This window comes from Tauraco erythrolophus, chromosome 6 (genome assembly GCF_009769465.1).
Source record: "Tauraco erythrolophus isolate bTauEry1 chromosome 6, bTauEry1.pri, whole genome shotgun sequence".
Classification (NCBI taxonomy): domain Eukaryota; kingdom Metazoa; phylum Chordata; class Aves; order Musophagiformes; family Musophagidae; genus Tauraco; species Tauraco erythrolophus.
The window spans coordinates 54,919,834-54,937,924 of NC_141470.1; the positions used below are offsets into that span (position 1 = coordinate 54,919,834).

The 18,091-nt window shown below is 38.8% G+C and overlaps 1 protein-coding gene across 5 annotated transcripts in view; it reads right to left on the reverse strand.

Annotated features, from left to right (window-relative positions):
• CCDC88C (coiled-coil and HOOK domain protein 88C) overlaps nucleotides 1–18,091 on the reverse strand; it is a 99,731-nt gene that overhangs the window by 33,551 nt on the left and 48,089 nt on the right. For all 5 annotated transcript variants that reach the window (XM_086614082.1, XM_086614081.1, XM_086614080.1 and 2 more), the window contains exons 5-13: nucleotides 16,479–16,537; nucleotides 14,769–14,852; nucleotides 13,237–13,377; nucleotides 12,302–12,486; nucleotides 11,672–11,753; nucleotides 11,056–11,214; nucleotides 4,818–4,964; nucleotides 3,262–3,406; nucleotides 761–942 (exon numbers count right to left, since the gene is read on the reverse strand). In XM_086614082.1, coding sequence (XP_086470208.1) covers nucleotides 761–942; nucleotides 3,262–3,406; nucleotides 4,818–4,964; nucleotides 11,056–11,214; nucleotides 11,672–11,753; nucleotides 12,302–12,486; nucleotides 13,237–13,377; nucleotides 14,769–14,852; nucleotides 16,479–16,537 — 1,184 coding nt within the window. The remainder of the gene's footprint in view (nucleotides 1–760; nucleotides 943–3,261; nucleotides 3,407–4,817; nucleotides 4,965–11,055; nucleotides 11,215–11,671; nucleotides 11,754–12,301; nucleotides 12,487–13,236; nucleotides 13,378–14,768; nucleotides 14,853–16,478; nucleotides 16,538–18,091) is intronic.

Sequence of the window (18,091 nt, forward strand, 5' to 3'; positions counted from 1 at the left end):
AGTTCAGGATGCAAGTTACTAGCCAGACAAAAATAAAGCTGGTGGTTGGAGGCGAACTGAGCACTATGTCTCACAAGGACAAGCACTGAGCTGGCATTTGAGCTAAATGTAATCACAGTTAATAATAGAGTGTAACACACATATATATAAATATAAATATAAAAAGTGATGACCTACATGTTTGTTTGTTGTTTTTTTTTCCACAAAGATTAAAAGAACCCAGATATTTGCAGAGGGGGAGTCTCTACAGAACTTCTAATAGTCAAAAGGACAAGACAGAAAGAGCTGATCCAGGACTATGGACAGCAAAAAAGACTTATTTAAAAATATACTAAACTAAATTCACCTGTGTGATTTATTTGACTTACGTGGAAACAATATTAAAAATTTCAAACAAACAAAATAGTTCAATGTGGCCATGGTTTCCTTGTCTAGTAGTTACTACCATAAGATGACAAAAAAGGACACAATCAACAGTACAATCTGACCAAGGCAAGCGAGCACTGAAAGTCAACTTTTATGAAAAAGGAACAGTCACTTTGGCTTACAATGAGGCACCTAAGTAGGCAGTGAAGTAGGAGGCAACAGAATAAACCAGTGTTAGAATGCAGTTAAATAGATGGGCCCCAAATTATGCCCAGTCTTTTGGGGAACATGGGTCAAGTCCTTGCAATCCCTCATTGTCCAGGAATGCCATACAGTCCTGTGCACACCATGTTTAAAAATCCAAAAGCTCTGTTTGTTCCTGTGAGCAAATTACCTTTTTGCTAAGCTGTTGATTTTCCTTTTCCAGTTCCACAAACTTTACGCTGCTCTCTCTGGAGGTCAAGGAGGCATCTCTCAGCTCTTGGATTGTGTTCTGCAAGCTCTGATTATCCTTCTCTAACTTCAGTATGCGACTCGAAGCACATTCATTCAACTCAAACACAAAGGACTTTCTGGCTGTTGAAACATGAGAATCAGAATGTGGCACTAACACAAACATCTCCCTCCCTAGGTCTTTAAGATTCACTTGTATGAAGATAATTGCATTCAGATCCTTATCATTTCAGCTTGTCTGCTAAATAAACACTTTGTTAAAAACAGAACCCATTTTCACAGATAACAATTAAGACCTTTAATAAATAGGGAAGTATCTAAACAGATAATCATCTTAAAAGTTATTTCTTAACCCTTCTTAAAGTTGCTTTAGCCATGTTAGTAGCATGCTTAATGTTAGTATGTACTTTGATATCATCTCATACTTCCAGAGGAAATAAATTGCAGTGGTTTATTTTCTGCCTCAAAGTGTTTGCTAAACAGCAAGATGGTGCACTTCCAAAAGCTAGTGAAAACTTAGGTATTCGATCATATTTAGTCACAGAAAAAATTATTACAAAAGTGAGTTTCAGTGCGTATCTTCACAGCTACTTCATCAAGGATAAGCTGAATCAGGGAAGATATTTCACTACCAGGTACCTTGGCAGAGGACATCCATCAGAATGTTGATCATAGAGAAGCATCTGAAGTTGAAATCTCAGAACTAACAAAAGTTTATGCAAGTTTTACAGGATAGGTGCTATTTTCCTAGAAATGTTTGTAGATCAAAAGTCTCACTACCTCTCAGCCTTAACTGCCAGCACCAAAGTCTCATTGTTCTGTTCATTTCTCTGCTCAGCACCTGCATAATTATAAGAGCAACCCTCTGTTTCACATGGAATGATTGCTTCCCTTCACCTCAAAACAACATTTCGCATGAAGTTGACTTTAACATTGTCTTTAAGTCTCAGAAAATTATTCACTCCTGCTAAGTAATCCACACTATTTACATACAGCATGGAGTACTTTAGAACTGGCAAGTTTGAGACTGGTAAAATCCCATTTGTCTCTTTCATGAAGCATCACCTGGAGAGTCTTGCTCAAATGACGACTTGAATAGTAAATATTAACTAAATACTCCAGTTGAGTTCTGTCCTGAAGCAAAACCCATCTAAATGACTTCTTCCCATGCTTATTTTTTAAATTATTTTGAATGCAATATTCTGAACTAGCAAGTAAAACCTTCTGCTATCTGCCACCCTTGCAGACTCAAATTGAAATCCAGGAACAGGAGGTCTTCCAAAAGAGCTTTGCAGACTGACACTAGTTGTACAAACAAGCTCCATTCAGAACAGCAACATGCACTGAAATAGAGCTTCTTAAAGAAAACTATTGTAAAAGTAGGACTGCACTTCTGTGAAATAATTTAAAATTTAAAAGTTTAATGTTCTTATTTTTTAAAAAAAAAATCAGGCTTCTTTCAATATTTTTTTTTTCCTACTGAATACAAGAGATTACTGATGTTCAGTTCCTCTAAGGTAAACCTGCTTTGCAAGATTATTAATTAAAAGTAACAATTAATTAGCCATTAATCTTAGTAAAGAGAACTCAGACCCTAGACAGCAAGTAGATTTGAGAGTTAGTGTCAGGCACATTTGGTTATTTTACAAAAAAAAGCTATTCTTCTAGACAGCTTTCCTGAAAATTGAACATCTGCTTACTCTAGTTTATTCCTTTGTCTTCAAGTTAAACTGTTGCTGGTACACAAAGCCAAACACGCAAGTCTCAACAGAATCAGGTGAGTAATCAATAAAAGCTGCACACTGAACTGCACAAAATAGTTTATATTTCCCAAGTTCCATTTTAGCATTGTTATTTCGGCTGGCATTATAGACTGGTATTATGCTAAAATTTGACTAGTGAAGTAAGCATTAGTTATGTTTGTGATGGTTACAGAAATCAAATCAACCATTCAAAAAAGTAATCAGCCAGTTATTTTAACTGTACACATTTTTCAGTATCTAGTAAAAATAAACGACTTCAGCATATGCTACTTCCTGAGACTTAAAAACCAGCTAATTGTCTGTACTAATTGTACTAAAGAATCCTAAAGATCACAGACTCCTTCCAGCCATTCAGTTAGAAACATCCAGTGTTTGGTGTGACATTTCTGTTGTCGTTTATAAAGCTTTCTTTTATAAAATTTTTATCAAATTACTTAAAGTCACTCTCTCAGTGATGAAGAAAGTAAAAGGAAAACATTTTAACATTTTCAAAAGAAAGTGAAAGAAACTAGAAGGAATACATTCTAGAAGTTCTGAAAAACTAAGTTCAAAGTGAAGTGGCTGAATGAGAGAATTTCTCCAAGCTCGGACTCAACTTCTGTTCCCATCTCAGTCAACGAACCCATCTACTCTGAAAGAGATCACAAACACAACAACAGCTACCGCAGCTGGTACTTACTATCTGCAAGATCTGTGCTCTTAGACAGTTGTTCTAGTTCCCAGCCTAGGTGGGCAGACTCGTTCATGCTCTGTTTCTGTGCAATCTCCAAGACCATGTTCTCTTCCAGCAGCTCTTCAATTCTCTTCTTGTCTGTGTCTCGGTCCTGTGCAAGACACACATGAAGGAAAATGCATATATTCAGCTTATCCATAAGACTGTTCTGTCAGTTACGCTGCTACAAGCACAACACATATTGAAGATAGAAGAATCTCCTCAAACACCATGTGCTTTTATACTGAAATACATGTAGAGCATTAAACGTTTGCTGTGGGCTACCATACATGCCACAGAATGCAGTGCAGACACCCAAGTGGCCCTGTTTAGAGTCAGCTCAGGTCCATGATACACTTGGAGGCAAGGGACTAGAATGAGAACATGCTGGGCGATGACAGGGCCAGTACAAGGCAGGACTAGTAAGACAGGCTGGATTCAAGCTGTCTCCAGAGCGAAACTCTTAAAAAATATGTTGCATCATGCACGGACAGACTAGAGACTGCAGATTCAACCTTGAATTCTACTGAGCTTCTTGAACTCATCACGTCAAATTCGGATCTAGTCACATGGATCAGCAAGTAACATCTGCCTCATAACCTGGATTTTAAAATATCCGCAAAACAGATTTGGAGAATGGTCTACCATTGCTTCTTGTGATTATTTTAGTCATTTGCATTTGTGAGAGCTGAAGTGGTGCCTCAGACAGTCCCATCCAAAAGCATTACCCAAATATTCATCAAGTCACCCAGAAACACATCATTCAAAATCACCAGTCACTTTGGAAAAGCTGGAGCATGACATGACCCTTATAATGCCCTGAATCAGTCACTAAACATAACTCCACACAGCAACCTCAACATCTTTGTTTCCCACAGACCCTGTTGGAAAGTCTATACAGTTAATCCCACAAGAATTCAAACCACAGAAGGATAAGAGGACTATTAAATACAAAAGATGAAAGAGCATTTATTATTTCTAGTGGAATTATAAAAATCTAATGTTGCTTTTGTTTGTACACAATCATCTGTCACTCCTTATATTTCCTTGTCTATGAAGCAATAAGCCATGCCTCTGATTTAACCAGAAACAAATTTTGGAATTTTGTGTCTTTTACAGCAGTAATGGATTCTTACATACAGTGTAATGGCTGGGGGTTTTGTTTCCAACAAGATCATTTACTACAGTAGATTTCACTTCTTATATCTAAGAGATTTCTACTTAACTGACAGTTTTTAACATCTCCATTAAGAATATATATGACAGCAATCTGCATTTTGAAATTGTGATACACCTTCTTGCATAAAATTAATCAGTCTCACATAAAGTAGAATTGGCAAGATTTACACTATCAACATGATATTTCAAGAATTAATGGACACAAAGTTCAAACTAAAGACCTCTTTCAAAAGCATGTAGAACATTTATTGGCCTGTCTCCATTGGTTTCTGTGGCATGAATCTGTGACCTAGCATAAAAACAGAAGTTAAAAAAATTAGCATAAAGAAAAGGAGAGGGCATACCAGCTCTACATCATGAAGTTTGGATTTCAACTGCAAGTTCTCCTTCTCTAATTCATGCAGTTTATCACCACGAGCTCTTGCCATTGTTAGCTGTTCTTCTAGCATGGCTTTTGTTTCAATCAATATGATGTTGTCCTCTCTTAACTCCTAGGAAGAAAAAATAACAATGTTAATCTCTTTACATAAACTGACTTTTCAAAGACCAGGTGACTTTTTAATAACTGAGATTGCAAAATACAAGAAATTTGACATGTTTCTGTCTTTCATAAAAAAGTTTTTACTTGATATTTTAATGTGGGATTATATTATGTTTAATTATCTGTGTCGTTAATGCAAGTAAATCTAATATTTCTTTTTGTTTTTCCTGAATTTTAGAAGTTTAATGGAGTTCCTTTGCTTATATAAGGCTAGATCAAGAGGTGCATCAAAGAGACTCCAAACACAGAAGAGTAACTGTTCAATTCCAATTCCACTGTTGTAATACCATTTCCTTACCCGACTCACTGTAGTTCCCAGTTTCAAAATAGGTATTTATTTACTTTTGAGAGACGTTATAGTGTATCCAAAGTATGCTGGGGAGCATTATCCATATCCCTGTTTCAGTACACTTACATGTAAATGTCTGTTTAATAAAGTTTCTCATGAATAGAATTTTAATTCACTTAAACAAGAGAAGTTGTTTCATACTTATCACTTAACGCACACCCTGCCTCATCCCCAATAAACACATAAGCATTAACTGTACAAGCCATGTTGCTTATCCATTACAGCTTTTGGATCTTTCACTGAGTAAAATCTTTCACTTATTCTGCTGTAGCCACAGCATTAGAAACGAGTTAATTATACTGCACTCCTAACATTCCTTGCAAAGTGACAAACGAAGCCCTGTGCATTCAAGTATTTTACCTCCAGAAACACGAAACATCCAAAACATAAAATCCAGCCATGCATTCTTGGTCATGTTTTAAGTACATTTATTAAATTATGTTGTATTTCAAGTTATAATACCTCAATGTTAGCTTTTACTCTTCTTGATCCTCAGGTAAGTCTTGAGTCAGACACAGAATTTTCTGTGGCAGGAATGTATCAGCGTTTAAAAGACTAAATGGATACAGGACAGATTTTCACCCAGAAGAGTTACAGCAAGGCATGAAGCAGATTATTTGATTCTCTAAAGAAAATTTCTTTTCTTTTTCTTTGCTTTCCTCTCTCCTCCCCCCATCCCTTCCTCTGCTCCAATGAAATATGCAAAAGCAGAACACGCGCACACAGGCAGGATGAAATGCTTATGGCTCGACAAGTTTATTTCTAGACAACTGTCTTCAAAATGTGAAATCTCTGCTGACATCAGTGTTCATGTCTGCCCTCTGAGACCACAAACATCCAAACCAAATAGATTCCTGAAAGATCACCAGGCATGAGCAAATCGCTTTCACTGCTTAATCAGCAACTACCCTCTCATTTTTAGGGGAAGAATGAGCCTTAAGAAGCCTTATGTGGCTCAGTTATTTAAAATAAACAAACCACAAAGAAAAAATGAAAAAAAATGATGATAGCTGTAAAGCACAAGTTGCAGGTATCTAATGACAGCCACTCCCCTTGCCTTTTGATGCTACAGAAGACAATCATTTAATAGTCTTATATAGCAAGTAATCTTAGTTGTTTGCTGCGTCTTGACTGTAGATGGCATAATATGGAAAGTCTACCTTATGCAGTATATATTGTCCTTGATCTCTCAGTGGGTCGGCTACCAACTTGCAAAATATGAAAGGAAAAACTTCCCTACTACAGTAGCATTAAAAAGACAAGTATGTTAGTGCTTGTGAAGTGGTTCAACTACTGCAATTAAAATGTCTGAATGTGCAATAATAATAATATGGAAACATTAATTTTATAGAACCAGCATTTTGGGCCAAGTCTGACCTAAGAGGGTCACTTCAGGGTGGGCAAACTAAAAAGGCTGACGCTAAACAGATGACAGACCAGAGGAAGTACACTACACGAGATGTGCTGGGTGTCATGTAAGCTGCCAGAATACCTGTAACGAAACATCAACATGAGAAGAATTTACTTTGCTAGATCATCACACTCATTCTGGACCACAGCCCTAAGTAGTAAGGTGGTGTCTGACCTCAAAAACACAGCCTCAGAACTATCCCCAAAACTGCCTACCAAGCAGGAAATAGTTATTTTAGCATCTCAGGAAGAGTCAAGCTACGTGCCAAGCACATACACAAAGCCAGGCTCTGGTACAAACCACACATCACCAGGAGATGCAACATATGGAAGACTGAAGCACTTTCCATTGAGCGCCCAGGCAGGGCGGACATGTCAGTTCAAAGCAGTTCTGATGAAATCTTAAATTAATAACCTGGTGGAAATGGCTGCTATGGTGAGCTCAACATTGCTCACTGGTGTACCCATGATCTGAGGTTGTCTTAATATTGAAAAGTTCATATAATTTAAATAATTACTCCATGGGAGCTTTGTAGAGTTATATCTCAAGGCCTGGAAGGTAAAACTGTACTAACTAAAACATGTCAGCAACTAACATATCCCAGAAGTTGCTGGGAAAACACAGGTGACCTAAAAATTTGTCTGGCTACAAATGGCACTTGTTAGACAATCAGCAGGTGGTGGCCACAGTATGGTAGTGCTTCCATTGAAATTATGGGGTTTTTTTTAATTGACAAATTCACTAACATTATTTTGTAATTATGAGGGTTTTTTAAGTCGACAGCAAAAAATAGTTGGCTGTGGATTTTTATGTTTTTAAAACACACTGAATATACTAGGCAAGGGATTAAAAAAACATCTTTGCTTTACGTCACTTAAATTGTGATGGTTTAATATCTAACATATATAATTCTGTTTTGTAATTTCTAAAATAAATTACATATTGTGGTTTGATCCTGCATCGCTATGCCTTGAAATAGCTTTAAGAATGTGCATTGTGTACACATACGATTACAATTAACTCTGTGGGTAAGCGGTTGCACAATCAGGGTGTGTTGCTACTGGAAAACATTTTCAGAAACTAAAGTAGCAATCAGATTGTTTAAATCTGAAACTAGAGAATTTGCACACGCATCCAGACCTAGCTATTAAACAAAGTTCAAACCCCTCCCTTCTGGCAGTTCAGAAGCTGCCCCTACTGAGCCAAGACAGTTAACATCTTGTGACAATCAAACATTGCCTTGGACAGCTATATGAAAACATACAAGAGATGCTTTTGCTTTTTTTAACATTCACAGAAATTCCACCCGCCATCTCACATGGAAACGTGATTGCAGTGAGAGGAAGAAGAATGAGCAAGGGAGACTCCCTGGCCTCAGAAAATAACCTGAGCTCCTGGACAAGCACAAGGTTCAATGGAGAGGCATGCCAGAGGGAATCTTTACATTGGAGAGAAGCACCTTGGACGAAAGCGCTGCACTAAGCCTGCTCCTCCACATTCACTGTTACGACCTCATTAAGCAAACCCAGCAGGAAGGTCTCCAGAGCATATTCATCTCCATCTTCCTTGAACGGTGGTCAAATTAAAACGTCATTTCTGAACAACTTTGTCAAGACAAACAGAGAAGGAAAACACACACACATGCCCACACGTTATATTCACATAAAGACTTGCTCCTTTTGCACTCGTTCTGCAATAGCTTCTTAAATCTCTTCCTGTCACCACTGCTGATTTATACTACATGCCTTCAGAAACTACTTGTTGTAAGCTTGCTCACAATTCCTAAAGCTTGTCACAGTATCATACACAGAGCACATTCGGTATTTTTTGCTCAAACTACCAAACGTGTATGTAAACTACAAGAAGGAGAATATTTTTAAGTGCTCATTTAGTAGCTTTCTGCATTGAGGCACAAAGGTAAACCCACTTTTTCTTCTCACTTACCAATTCAGCACTGCTTATGAACAACCTTGTCAAGACCTTATGGGTCTTAAGGTATCACACTACCATAGAAAAGTGGCTTACGCTGCACTTTACACACCTACATTTTCACTGCTGTGCTGAGATTTGTTCAGGTTTTACTAGACTTAGAGCTGAGGAAGCCAGCCGTAATGAGCAAATGCCACAAGACAAATCAGCAATGTACTGTCTAGTGGTAAAATTCTCTACCATGTTACATCCCTGCATAAATCTTACAACTTGGAATTGTAAGCCAAACATTTTTTTGAGGGAGTGGGAGGAATCTGTGCAGACACTGAACTGACTCCAGCCATCAACCCTTCTTTTGGAAGGGTGGAGGACTTGAGACAGGTAAGACAGAAAACTGTGGGACTAGGGAAAGTTGGATACTGGCTACTATGACAGCCTTTGTGCTAGTCCATGACTATAAAAGACAGAATAGTGCCCTGTGGAATCCTCTGAATATATCAGCATGACACCAGCAGTTTGCCTGACGCTGTGACTGTTCAAAACTGACAGACCATGGATGTGCCAAGACTTGATAAATGATGGAAGGAGTGGTGAGAATGTGAAACACTCTGGCTATCCTAGACCACAGAGCAGCCTGCAGACAGCTGCACGATCCTGCTGCATATTAGAAGAGCTCAGCCCCTACAGCAGCAGCAACTTTTGTTAGAGGCCACACCATGGCCCAGAATTAGAAAAGTGTCATATTGATGGGAAATATTCTTTGTCTCGCTACCATATTTCAAGGAGGTATCCTTGGAGAGTCAGCATTCATCTCTGATGTTCAATACTTTCACTAAAAACTGGCAGGGTGGAAGAGGGAGTGAGGAAAGTTGGAACAAAATTGAAAAGGAAGTGGAAGCCTCTTTACTGAATGATACGTTAAGATTAGCATGCAGACAGCAGAGCAGGAAACTGCTGGCTCTAGGACAAGCAAGGAGGCTGAGAACTCAACAACTGAAATAGCTACTCCCTTGATCTCCGATGAAGACAAGACTAAAAAACTGTTCTCTCCCAGCTCCAGTTAAATTATCTGTGTGGCAGGTAGAAGCTAAGTGACTCCAGTGCACAGCCAAAAGGGAAATGCCAGGATACCATGCCGATAGCTAGTGTGCTAGGTTAATGCACGGCTGATTTGCCAGCTTGAGGGAGGAAAACAGAGTCAGAGCTTCGTACTCCCTAATGTAAACTGGGAATTATTGAGAAAGACGACAGGCTTTTATAGTCTTTTTCTACATTTAACAACTATCCATTTTAGTGAACCTATTCAAAAGCAGCAGCAGCTAGCTGGCCCCTTAGGTTAAGGAGAAAAAAAAAAAATAAATCTACAAAGTAGAGTTTATAGAGCAGAAATAAGGTCTGTGTTCTCAGCCACAGGCCTGGCAAATGCGAGTTTCAGCACTGCCTCTTCTACCTCTAGTATCAGTGCAGTTGTCAAGTATCGAACCTCCACGTGTTCAGCAAGCCTGGATACTTATTTGACTTTGGCTGAAGTGTTACACATGTGCGTTACTGACAGTTTAGGTGAGAATGGCTCAAAGAACTGAAAGGACAGAAGATCAGAGCAGTCTGACCTAAATTTAAGGTCAGCCATGCTGTGAGCAATGAATATATCTAGATGATCTCCAAGGTCCTTTCCAACCCAAGTTACTTAATTCCAGGATGGGCACAGCTGCAGGTGAATAAGCTGAGTAATGGCATTACTACTGGAACAGAGCTATACATTTCTCATTGACATACTCTACTGAGGGCACAAGGGAAGATCCAAGTTTTCTCTCCTTTCTACTACAAGCAACAGTTGCAAAGAGGAGTGGCTAGAATTTGTCATCTGAGGTCATGCTTAAAAATGCCCAGCCATTTTAACAACAGTTGCACCTGCTACAAACCCCTAAGGAAAGACACTCAGACATTTATTTGGCTAATTTACACATGATAGTTTAAATGTTGGCCAAAGGAACAACTCTGGAACACAGGCGTTTCACCTAAGAGGAAATTTTCAAGGCTAGACTAAAGGTCTGGATTCTCTAAAAGAAGCGTCCAGAAAAGGTCTGTCCTGTTTAGCCACATAATGCTGAACTAAACAGAGTTTATTAAAACTAATAGGTACTTATTTTTGGCATGCACCAAGACTTTCTTGTCACTGAAAGAAGCTTTAACACTGGTAAGTCAATAACTATGGCATATGTTATGAAATTTCTACTTGCTCTGATGTTTTGCTACAGTCAGCTCAACGACAAACACCACATGAACTGGTAACACAACATATGCCGAACATTAAGGATTACTCAGCAAATCTCTCTCCCAATTTTCACTTGCCTCCATGCGAGCTTTGTAAAAATCCACATCATGAAGTTTCTCTTTGCACCGAACAAGTTCCATCTCAAGTCTCTCCACACGATTTGCCCTCTCTCTCAGAGAGTCCAGTTCATCTCTATACGCTCGGGCAGAGCGAGCATCTGAGGCCAGGTGGATATTCTGTGAAAAGTGAGGATAAGCAGGGAGAAAAAAAAATCTTAGTTAATACTTGAAAGCATGTTCTTTAAACTTGATTTTTATTTATTTACATATTTATTTTAAGCACAGGAAAATAGCATTCTCTTGGTAGAGGAATAAGGGAATTCTCCTACCAGCCAGTAAATTCTCTACAAGACAGGAAGTTCTTCAGCCTGTTGGGACTCTGGCATTTCTAATGTCTGATGCTGCATAAGCTTCAGGCATTACTAGGCTATTTGTAAGCTAAACAGATGAGATTGCTCTCACCAGTTAAGTGGAAAGCGCAGCATTGCTATGTCATAGCCATAATCATCAAACAGCTTGCTGGAGTAACTTGATTTCTGCATTAAAAAACAGGCATAGTAGTCTTTTTAGCCTCACACTGAAAGAGGCATTTTTAAACACGGAAGACTGTCACAGTAAAACAAGCCCATCTTACCTCTTGTTTTATTTTTTGCAGTTCTAGGGTGAGCTGCTCAACTTCATGCTTAGAATCTACAAGCTGCTCAGACTTCTCTTCTCTAAAAAGGGTTAGAAAAAAACTTTGTAAATAGGGACACTGCTGGAAATCTGGAAAGGAGGACAAAAATCTCCTAGCATATTCTGCACATAAAGTCTCTCTGTCATGCCAGCTTCATAACAGCAAGAGTTTTTTTTCCCTCATGATACCACACACATAATGGATCCAAGTTTGCAACTCTAGTTTTACACTAAGTACCTCAGTTTAAATCTCATTGGTGCTACTGCTGTCATAGCTAGCTTCACTAGCCTCTGGACTTCTCACTAATAATTAGAAGTGCAGCTAGCAGTTGGCATTTTGAAGAAGGGAAGAAAGAGATGAGACAAAAATAAAAATGGAAGTAGCCATCACTCTGTGTTTAAAGATCAGTTAAGAAAGAGAAAAGATGGAATATGCACACTAGCTTCCTACTGCTATGAATTTGAAAGACATGATTCTGAGAGCTCCCACAGAGGCCAGTGTACCAAAGTCGACAGGCAACTGCATTTTCAGGATGCACAAGACTTAATATACAAGTCTGTCTAGAAGTACAAATCACTGGTGACTCACAGCTCCTGCCGGATTCTTCTCAATTTAGCCTTTGTATCTGCCAGCTCAACTGCAAGGTGCTGCTTGTCTTCATTAGAAAGAAGGTTGCCTGGATTTGGTGAAGAATCTGGACTTGGTGCTTTTATAGGACTTGGTGGTTGCTGAGACTGCAGATAATCTCTCTCTTGGGTGAGATCTACAATGACCTGGAAATACAGAGAAGTGTGTAGTGTCTAGAGATAAATAGATCGTTTTTCAAATATCTAAAAGTGATGTATAAATGTAGCAAATTATTAGCCTGACATACAGAATTCAAGCGATAGCCAGGAGGGAAGGTTACACAGAGGAGAAAAGGAATCTCCGCTATGCTCAGACCACTATAACATTCTCCTTCTGGTGCTCATAAAAAGCAGTCTATTTTGCTTGGAGAATTCATAAAAAACAGTAACAACTATCAGTTTTAACTAACACAATCACAGTCAAAAGCATGACAGAAAATTAACAGGTTGAAGCGGAAAAGCCTCCTCCAGAGATCTGAAGGAAAAGGAACTGCAGAGTCAGCAACAGATGGGATTGTCTTCACATGGAAAAAAAATAATAGACACTTGAACCCATAATGGTAGATACCAATTGAGAGATAGGCAAGCAATCTCTCAAAGATGAATGACTGAACAGACTTGCAGAGACAAAAATCTCAAGATAAAGTCACAACTTCAAATATTTAGGTCTCTCCATGAAGAGAGCACTCCATTTCTCTTACCAAACATTTCACCACATCTTAGTGTTTACGTGAGAATCAAGGGAAAAGTCAAAATCTTTCTACTGATTTTCAGAGGTGTAGTAGAAAAGTGCAGAACAAACAGAAACCCAGCGCACAAACAAGACACAAGAGAAGGAACGCAGCCTGCATCTGCTGCTTCAAATGAGCTCTATATGGCAGAGACAGGTCATCGTACTTCTGTGCATTCATCTCTCTCATCAATGAGTCTCTTGAGGTGGAAAACCATATTCCTGGAAAGAGACTCAAGTTCTTCCGGGGCCATATCTGGGAGCTCCAGCCACTGCAGGTCAAAGACATTCTCTTGGTTGTGAGTCACCTAGGAAAAGAAAAAAAAAAACCAAAACCAAAAAGGTCTTTCCACTGATTGATTTGTAAATCTGTTTGCTGTATATGCTGTGTCCCCCAGGATCTTCTACTCATCAGTTAAAACACATACCACATCTCAACAAAACCAGGTGGTAAATAACAAACACGATGACCTTAACTGTAACATTACCCAACAATTTTTGGTATGCAATTTTTGGTATTCAATTTTTTTTATAATTATTAAAGTTTGTTTTTGTAAGTGATCAGATACATATGATCATCAGGAGCACTTCTGCTTGCATATTAGAAGCGTGCAACTGTCTTACTGCAAGTACTGAGGTCATCACAGGGATTTGAAGGGCTTGATCTCACACTGAACAGTTAGGTTGATGTCTCACTGAGAAGAAGCCCTGCTTTCCATGAATTTGCAATTTGCAGCTGATATAGCTGGAAGGAATTGCCTTTAGCAGAAATGTCTCTGGTTGCTGCTAGCAGCTATACCTTTCAGCTGCTATCTTACCCAAACTGAATTCCTCTCAATCATTTAGCAGAAGTGTCAGGCAAGTCTCTCAAGCTTAGTTAAAGACTGCTCCTACTTTTGTCATAACCATGAGCTTAGTTCAACACAATGTTTTGTTTTATTTTTTTTAAAGCAGAACTTTTTTCAAGTGTTAAGAAAAAATTCCTGTCTTAAAACTTTCACTGTTCCTCAAATCTGAGCATATGAGGCTTTCTACACCTGCATGCACTGACAGCCAGGCACAGCCAGTGCCCACTCCTGGCAAGGCACACCCAGCAGGGGCTGTTTCCACATGGTTCTCCTTTGGGTCTCGAAAGCAAGGTGGCTCCCAACGTCTACACGTATTCCTTCCTGCTACAGAAACCTTAGAAGTCCAAGAATACTGGTCATTGGATCAAACTTCTCTTTAAAAATAGAATATATGTCCTTTTTCAGCTGCAGAGTACACTTTTCAAGACCACCTGAGCTCAGCGGCCACTGTTCAAAGCAAGCCACTGAGAAGCCTCTGTCTCTCACCTACCACGGGACTTGCGGACTAAGTGCCAACACCATGGCTGCAAACTGCACTGCAGCTGCTAAACCATACATGCTTTTTGAAAATATTACACTTACATCCTTACAATAATTCCTTCTACATTTGCTATAACTGGCTAGCAAGGCATTTACCACTGCATCTCTTTAAAAGACCACTGAGCCAAGTAATGATCCCAGCACCTATCATTTTTATCCTATAATTGGATTGCAATCACACATTCAATTTTTTTTTGTGAAGTTCATGAATCCATTACGAAATTCCATGTATTAATATTTCATAGCAAAAAACTCTTAAGTCAAGGAAGGAAGAGGTAAAAAGTCAAAATAGACAATACTGAGAGTCCCACCTCCTGAATGTGTGACACAATGGCAGCTTGGGTTTCAATATCCAGTTGTTTTATTCTTTCAATAAACTCTTCTTTTCTTTCACACTGTTAAAAGAAAACACACCCTGAAACAGTACTACATATCCTAAAACTTACTGCACCATTTTTTATTTTAAAAAGTTTTTAAAATACCCACATTGCTAAAAACATTCAAGATCTACAGTTTGTCACACTAGAAGATATAACATGTCATTGCTCCATAGGGTATGAAATGAATTATGCATGAAATTATTGAAACTTTTTACAGCCAGTACTTAAAACTAAGTTAAATGGCTGGTTTTGTTCTTTAAAAACAAGTTCAACGTGCAATGAGATCAAGAGGTGGGGCAACAGCCAGAGGAAGTCATCGAAGCTTCATTAATGGAGGTGTACAAACGTAAACCTACATTTACATTGCATCGTTTAACTTGTCTGCTTTGCTGTTTGCATTTTGTTTGGTTTTGGCAACAAAGAGATGCATCAATTTAGATAGTGTTCACATCAATGCATAATGTTGCTTGTTGGACTAAATCAACATGTGCTTTAGATAAAAAATGGAGTTGGAAAACATTCCAGATAAAAATGAGTGACATTTCAGACAAAGAGATTTTAGTAAATCTTTTACTTACGGCTTTTAAAGAGGCAGACATCTGCTATCTGTGTATCTGTGATTGTACACTAACAACATTATTGCCTTCTTGTAACAACTCTGCATTGTAGAGAAGTTAAGTATTAAAGTTTTTTTTTAAACTCATTTACAGTGTCCCTTCAGGGCCTGGTCCTGAGTCTCACCATTCCTTTCACTGGGAAGAACTTGAGGACTGAGGATGCACAGCAGCTTGCCAAATCAGACCTTTATTCTTTGTGCTGCAATGCAACACCGCGATAGTTCAGAGCAGGCACATGAAGACAGCTTTACCCTGACATAATTGACTTGACACAGCTGAGCAGGGTAAGTGTCCTAAGGCATGACAAAAACACTAGGCAGACCTCCAAACAAGGTCAATTATAAGCAAAGGCTAGCCTGCAACACGTCTATTGTTTACCACCACAGAGGTTTGGTGGGCAGAACACTGATTTCTTTATCTGCTAACTGTCGTGAATTTCTGAGGAGTTTCCTGTTTAAATTGCCTGTTCATTTATTTTAACAAATGCCGCATAAAAATCCTCACATGAATATACAAAGTATCTATTCATTTCTGATTTTCTATACGTAATATTCAATCAAAAGATTATGCAAATAAAACCAGGATTCATTAAACAAATTTTTAGACTGTTAGCTTACCTATTTGTTTGGCATTAATATGTAGTGTTACACTCCTGTGTATTTTAAAAACAATAAGAACATAAGCCAACACAATCTTGATATCAAGAACACTGTTAAAAGCTTATCTCTTCCCACTTTGTTATCAAAGTAGATGATTAAGTGGCTGATTAAGCAATGGCAACAAATTGAAGCTACTGGTATCACAAAGCGTGCTTCCCTTCCCTAGGCTGTCTTTTCCCCTACATTTCCTTCATTCACCTATTGTGTCTTCTCACAACATCAGCTCAGAAGCTGTCTTGAGATGAAGATTTGCTCACACAGCACTGATCTTTGGGTGGATTTTCTCAGCCCAGAAAAAAAAAAAACAAACCCACAAAACAACAGATTAAAAAATATTATTTTTCAAGCCTGTAACGAATGTTCACCTGCACAGCACATCCCAGAACCAACAACAGCAGCTTCTTAATTTCATCCATGCTTTTACCTAGAGAGGAAAAAAGGCAATCAGTACATATGCACACCAAATTAAGTACTTGCAAGTGACTCTCTCCAAAATATCCACCTGAAAAGAGAAATAAGACCTTTGAACAAGTGCCTGAACAACATATGTGTCCATTATGATGTTACCATACTTTCCATGTAACAATACAGTTCTTATGGATTAGTTTAAAATCTCATATCTAGCAAGACTTTCTCCCCCCCCACCCCTCAATGCGCTATCCTCACCTACCTTTTCTGAGGCTTTTCTGATCAATGCAGAAAAATATATCCTTTAAATAGTTCAACGCATATGCTTAATGCCTGTCCCTTCTTTTGTGATTAATAAGGGTGCAAAAAAACCCTACCAAACCACCCACTCCCCCCGCCCAAAACAAAACAAAAACCACCCTGGGTAGAAGTGAAGGAGGCTTACTCTCAAAGAAAGAACTTGTCTTAAATTCTCTGTCTGTAAAATAGTTGCCACTCAGACTTCCCAAAGCTGAATGCCATTCTGTGCACATAAATTCTCTCTAAGATATGTTTTAGTAAATAAATTCCACCTCTGTTCTGCATCAAAGCCTGTTCACACTTTGAAGCATAAACCCCATGTGCTATGAGAGGGATAAAATATGAGTGATGTCAAAGGGAGAATATGCAGCTAACCATATGCTCGGAGAGCTGCAGGGAGGGAGGAGACACACGCAGGTTGTTACTGCAGGGAATCCTCCTGTGACCAACAGCCCTGCCGGCCACCTCCTAAGGTTAAAAGATAAAACCACACAAGGGGAATCGGGGTGGCTTTGAGCCAACTCCAGATCTTGTTTCAACAAAATTAATGCAGGGATTGTTGTGTGGTAAAGAAAATTATGTGTATCAAAGATAGATAAAGGAGAAGGAAGGCAAGGAGTTTCAATGAGAAAATAAAAAAAATCATTATGGAGTTAGGTTCAGAAAAAGCCTGTCCTCATCCATGCTGGAGGAAGAGAAGGAGAGAGGAACAGGCCACATGTAGTTTTCCCTCATCCCTATACAGCTGGAGGCATCCCTGCATGCCCCCAGACATATATATATTACCATGGGACAAACGTTTTCATTTTATATCCTGCTTTATTGGGTGTTCAATTGCTCCTATCAGTAAACAGGGAGATAGTAATTTCTGAGCGCAACTGTGTTGCTCCACCAACACCACCACCCTTGTAAGGCTGCACTGGCAGAAAGTTAGAGGCATGTGCAGGACCCAAAGCCAGGGAACTGGAGTTAAACTGACACACCAATTGAGCTGCCGCAGCTCCATGGATGCATGAAGGCACACTGACCTAAATCACAACGGGGGTTACCTCCATTCTCAGAACCTTGCAAGCCAGCGCAGCCACACGCGGGCAACTTCAGAAATAACTTGTTTTCTGATTACCTGATTTTAGGGCACAAAAATGCCCTAAACCGATCTTTAAATGTACCTTAGTTGTTAAACAATTTTTCAACAACTTTTAGGAATGTTGACCTTTAAAACGTTTCAAGAACACCCTATATAAAATTTTAGTATACTATATGAATCAAT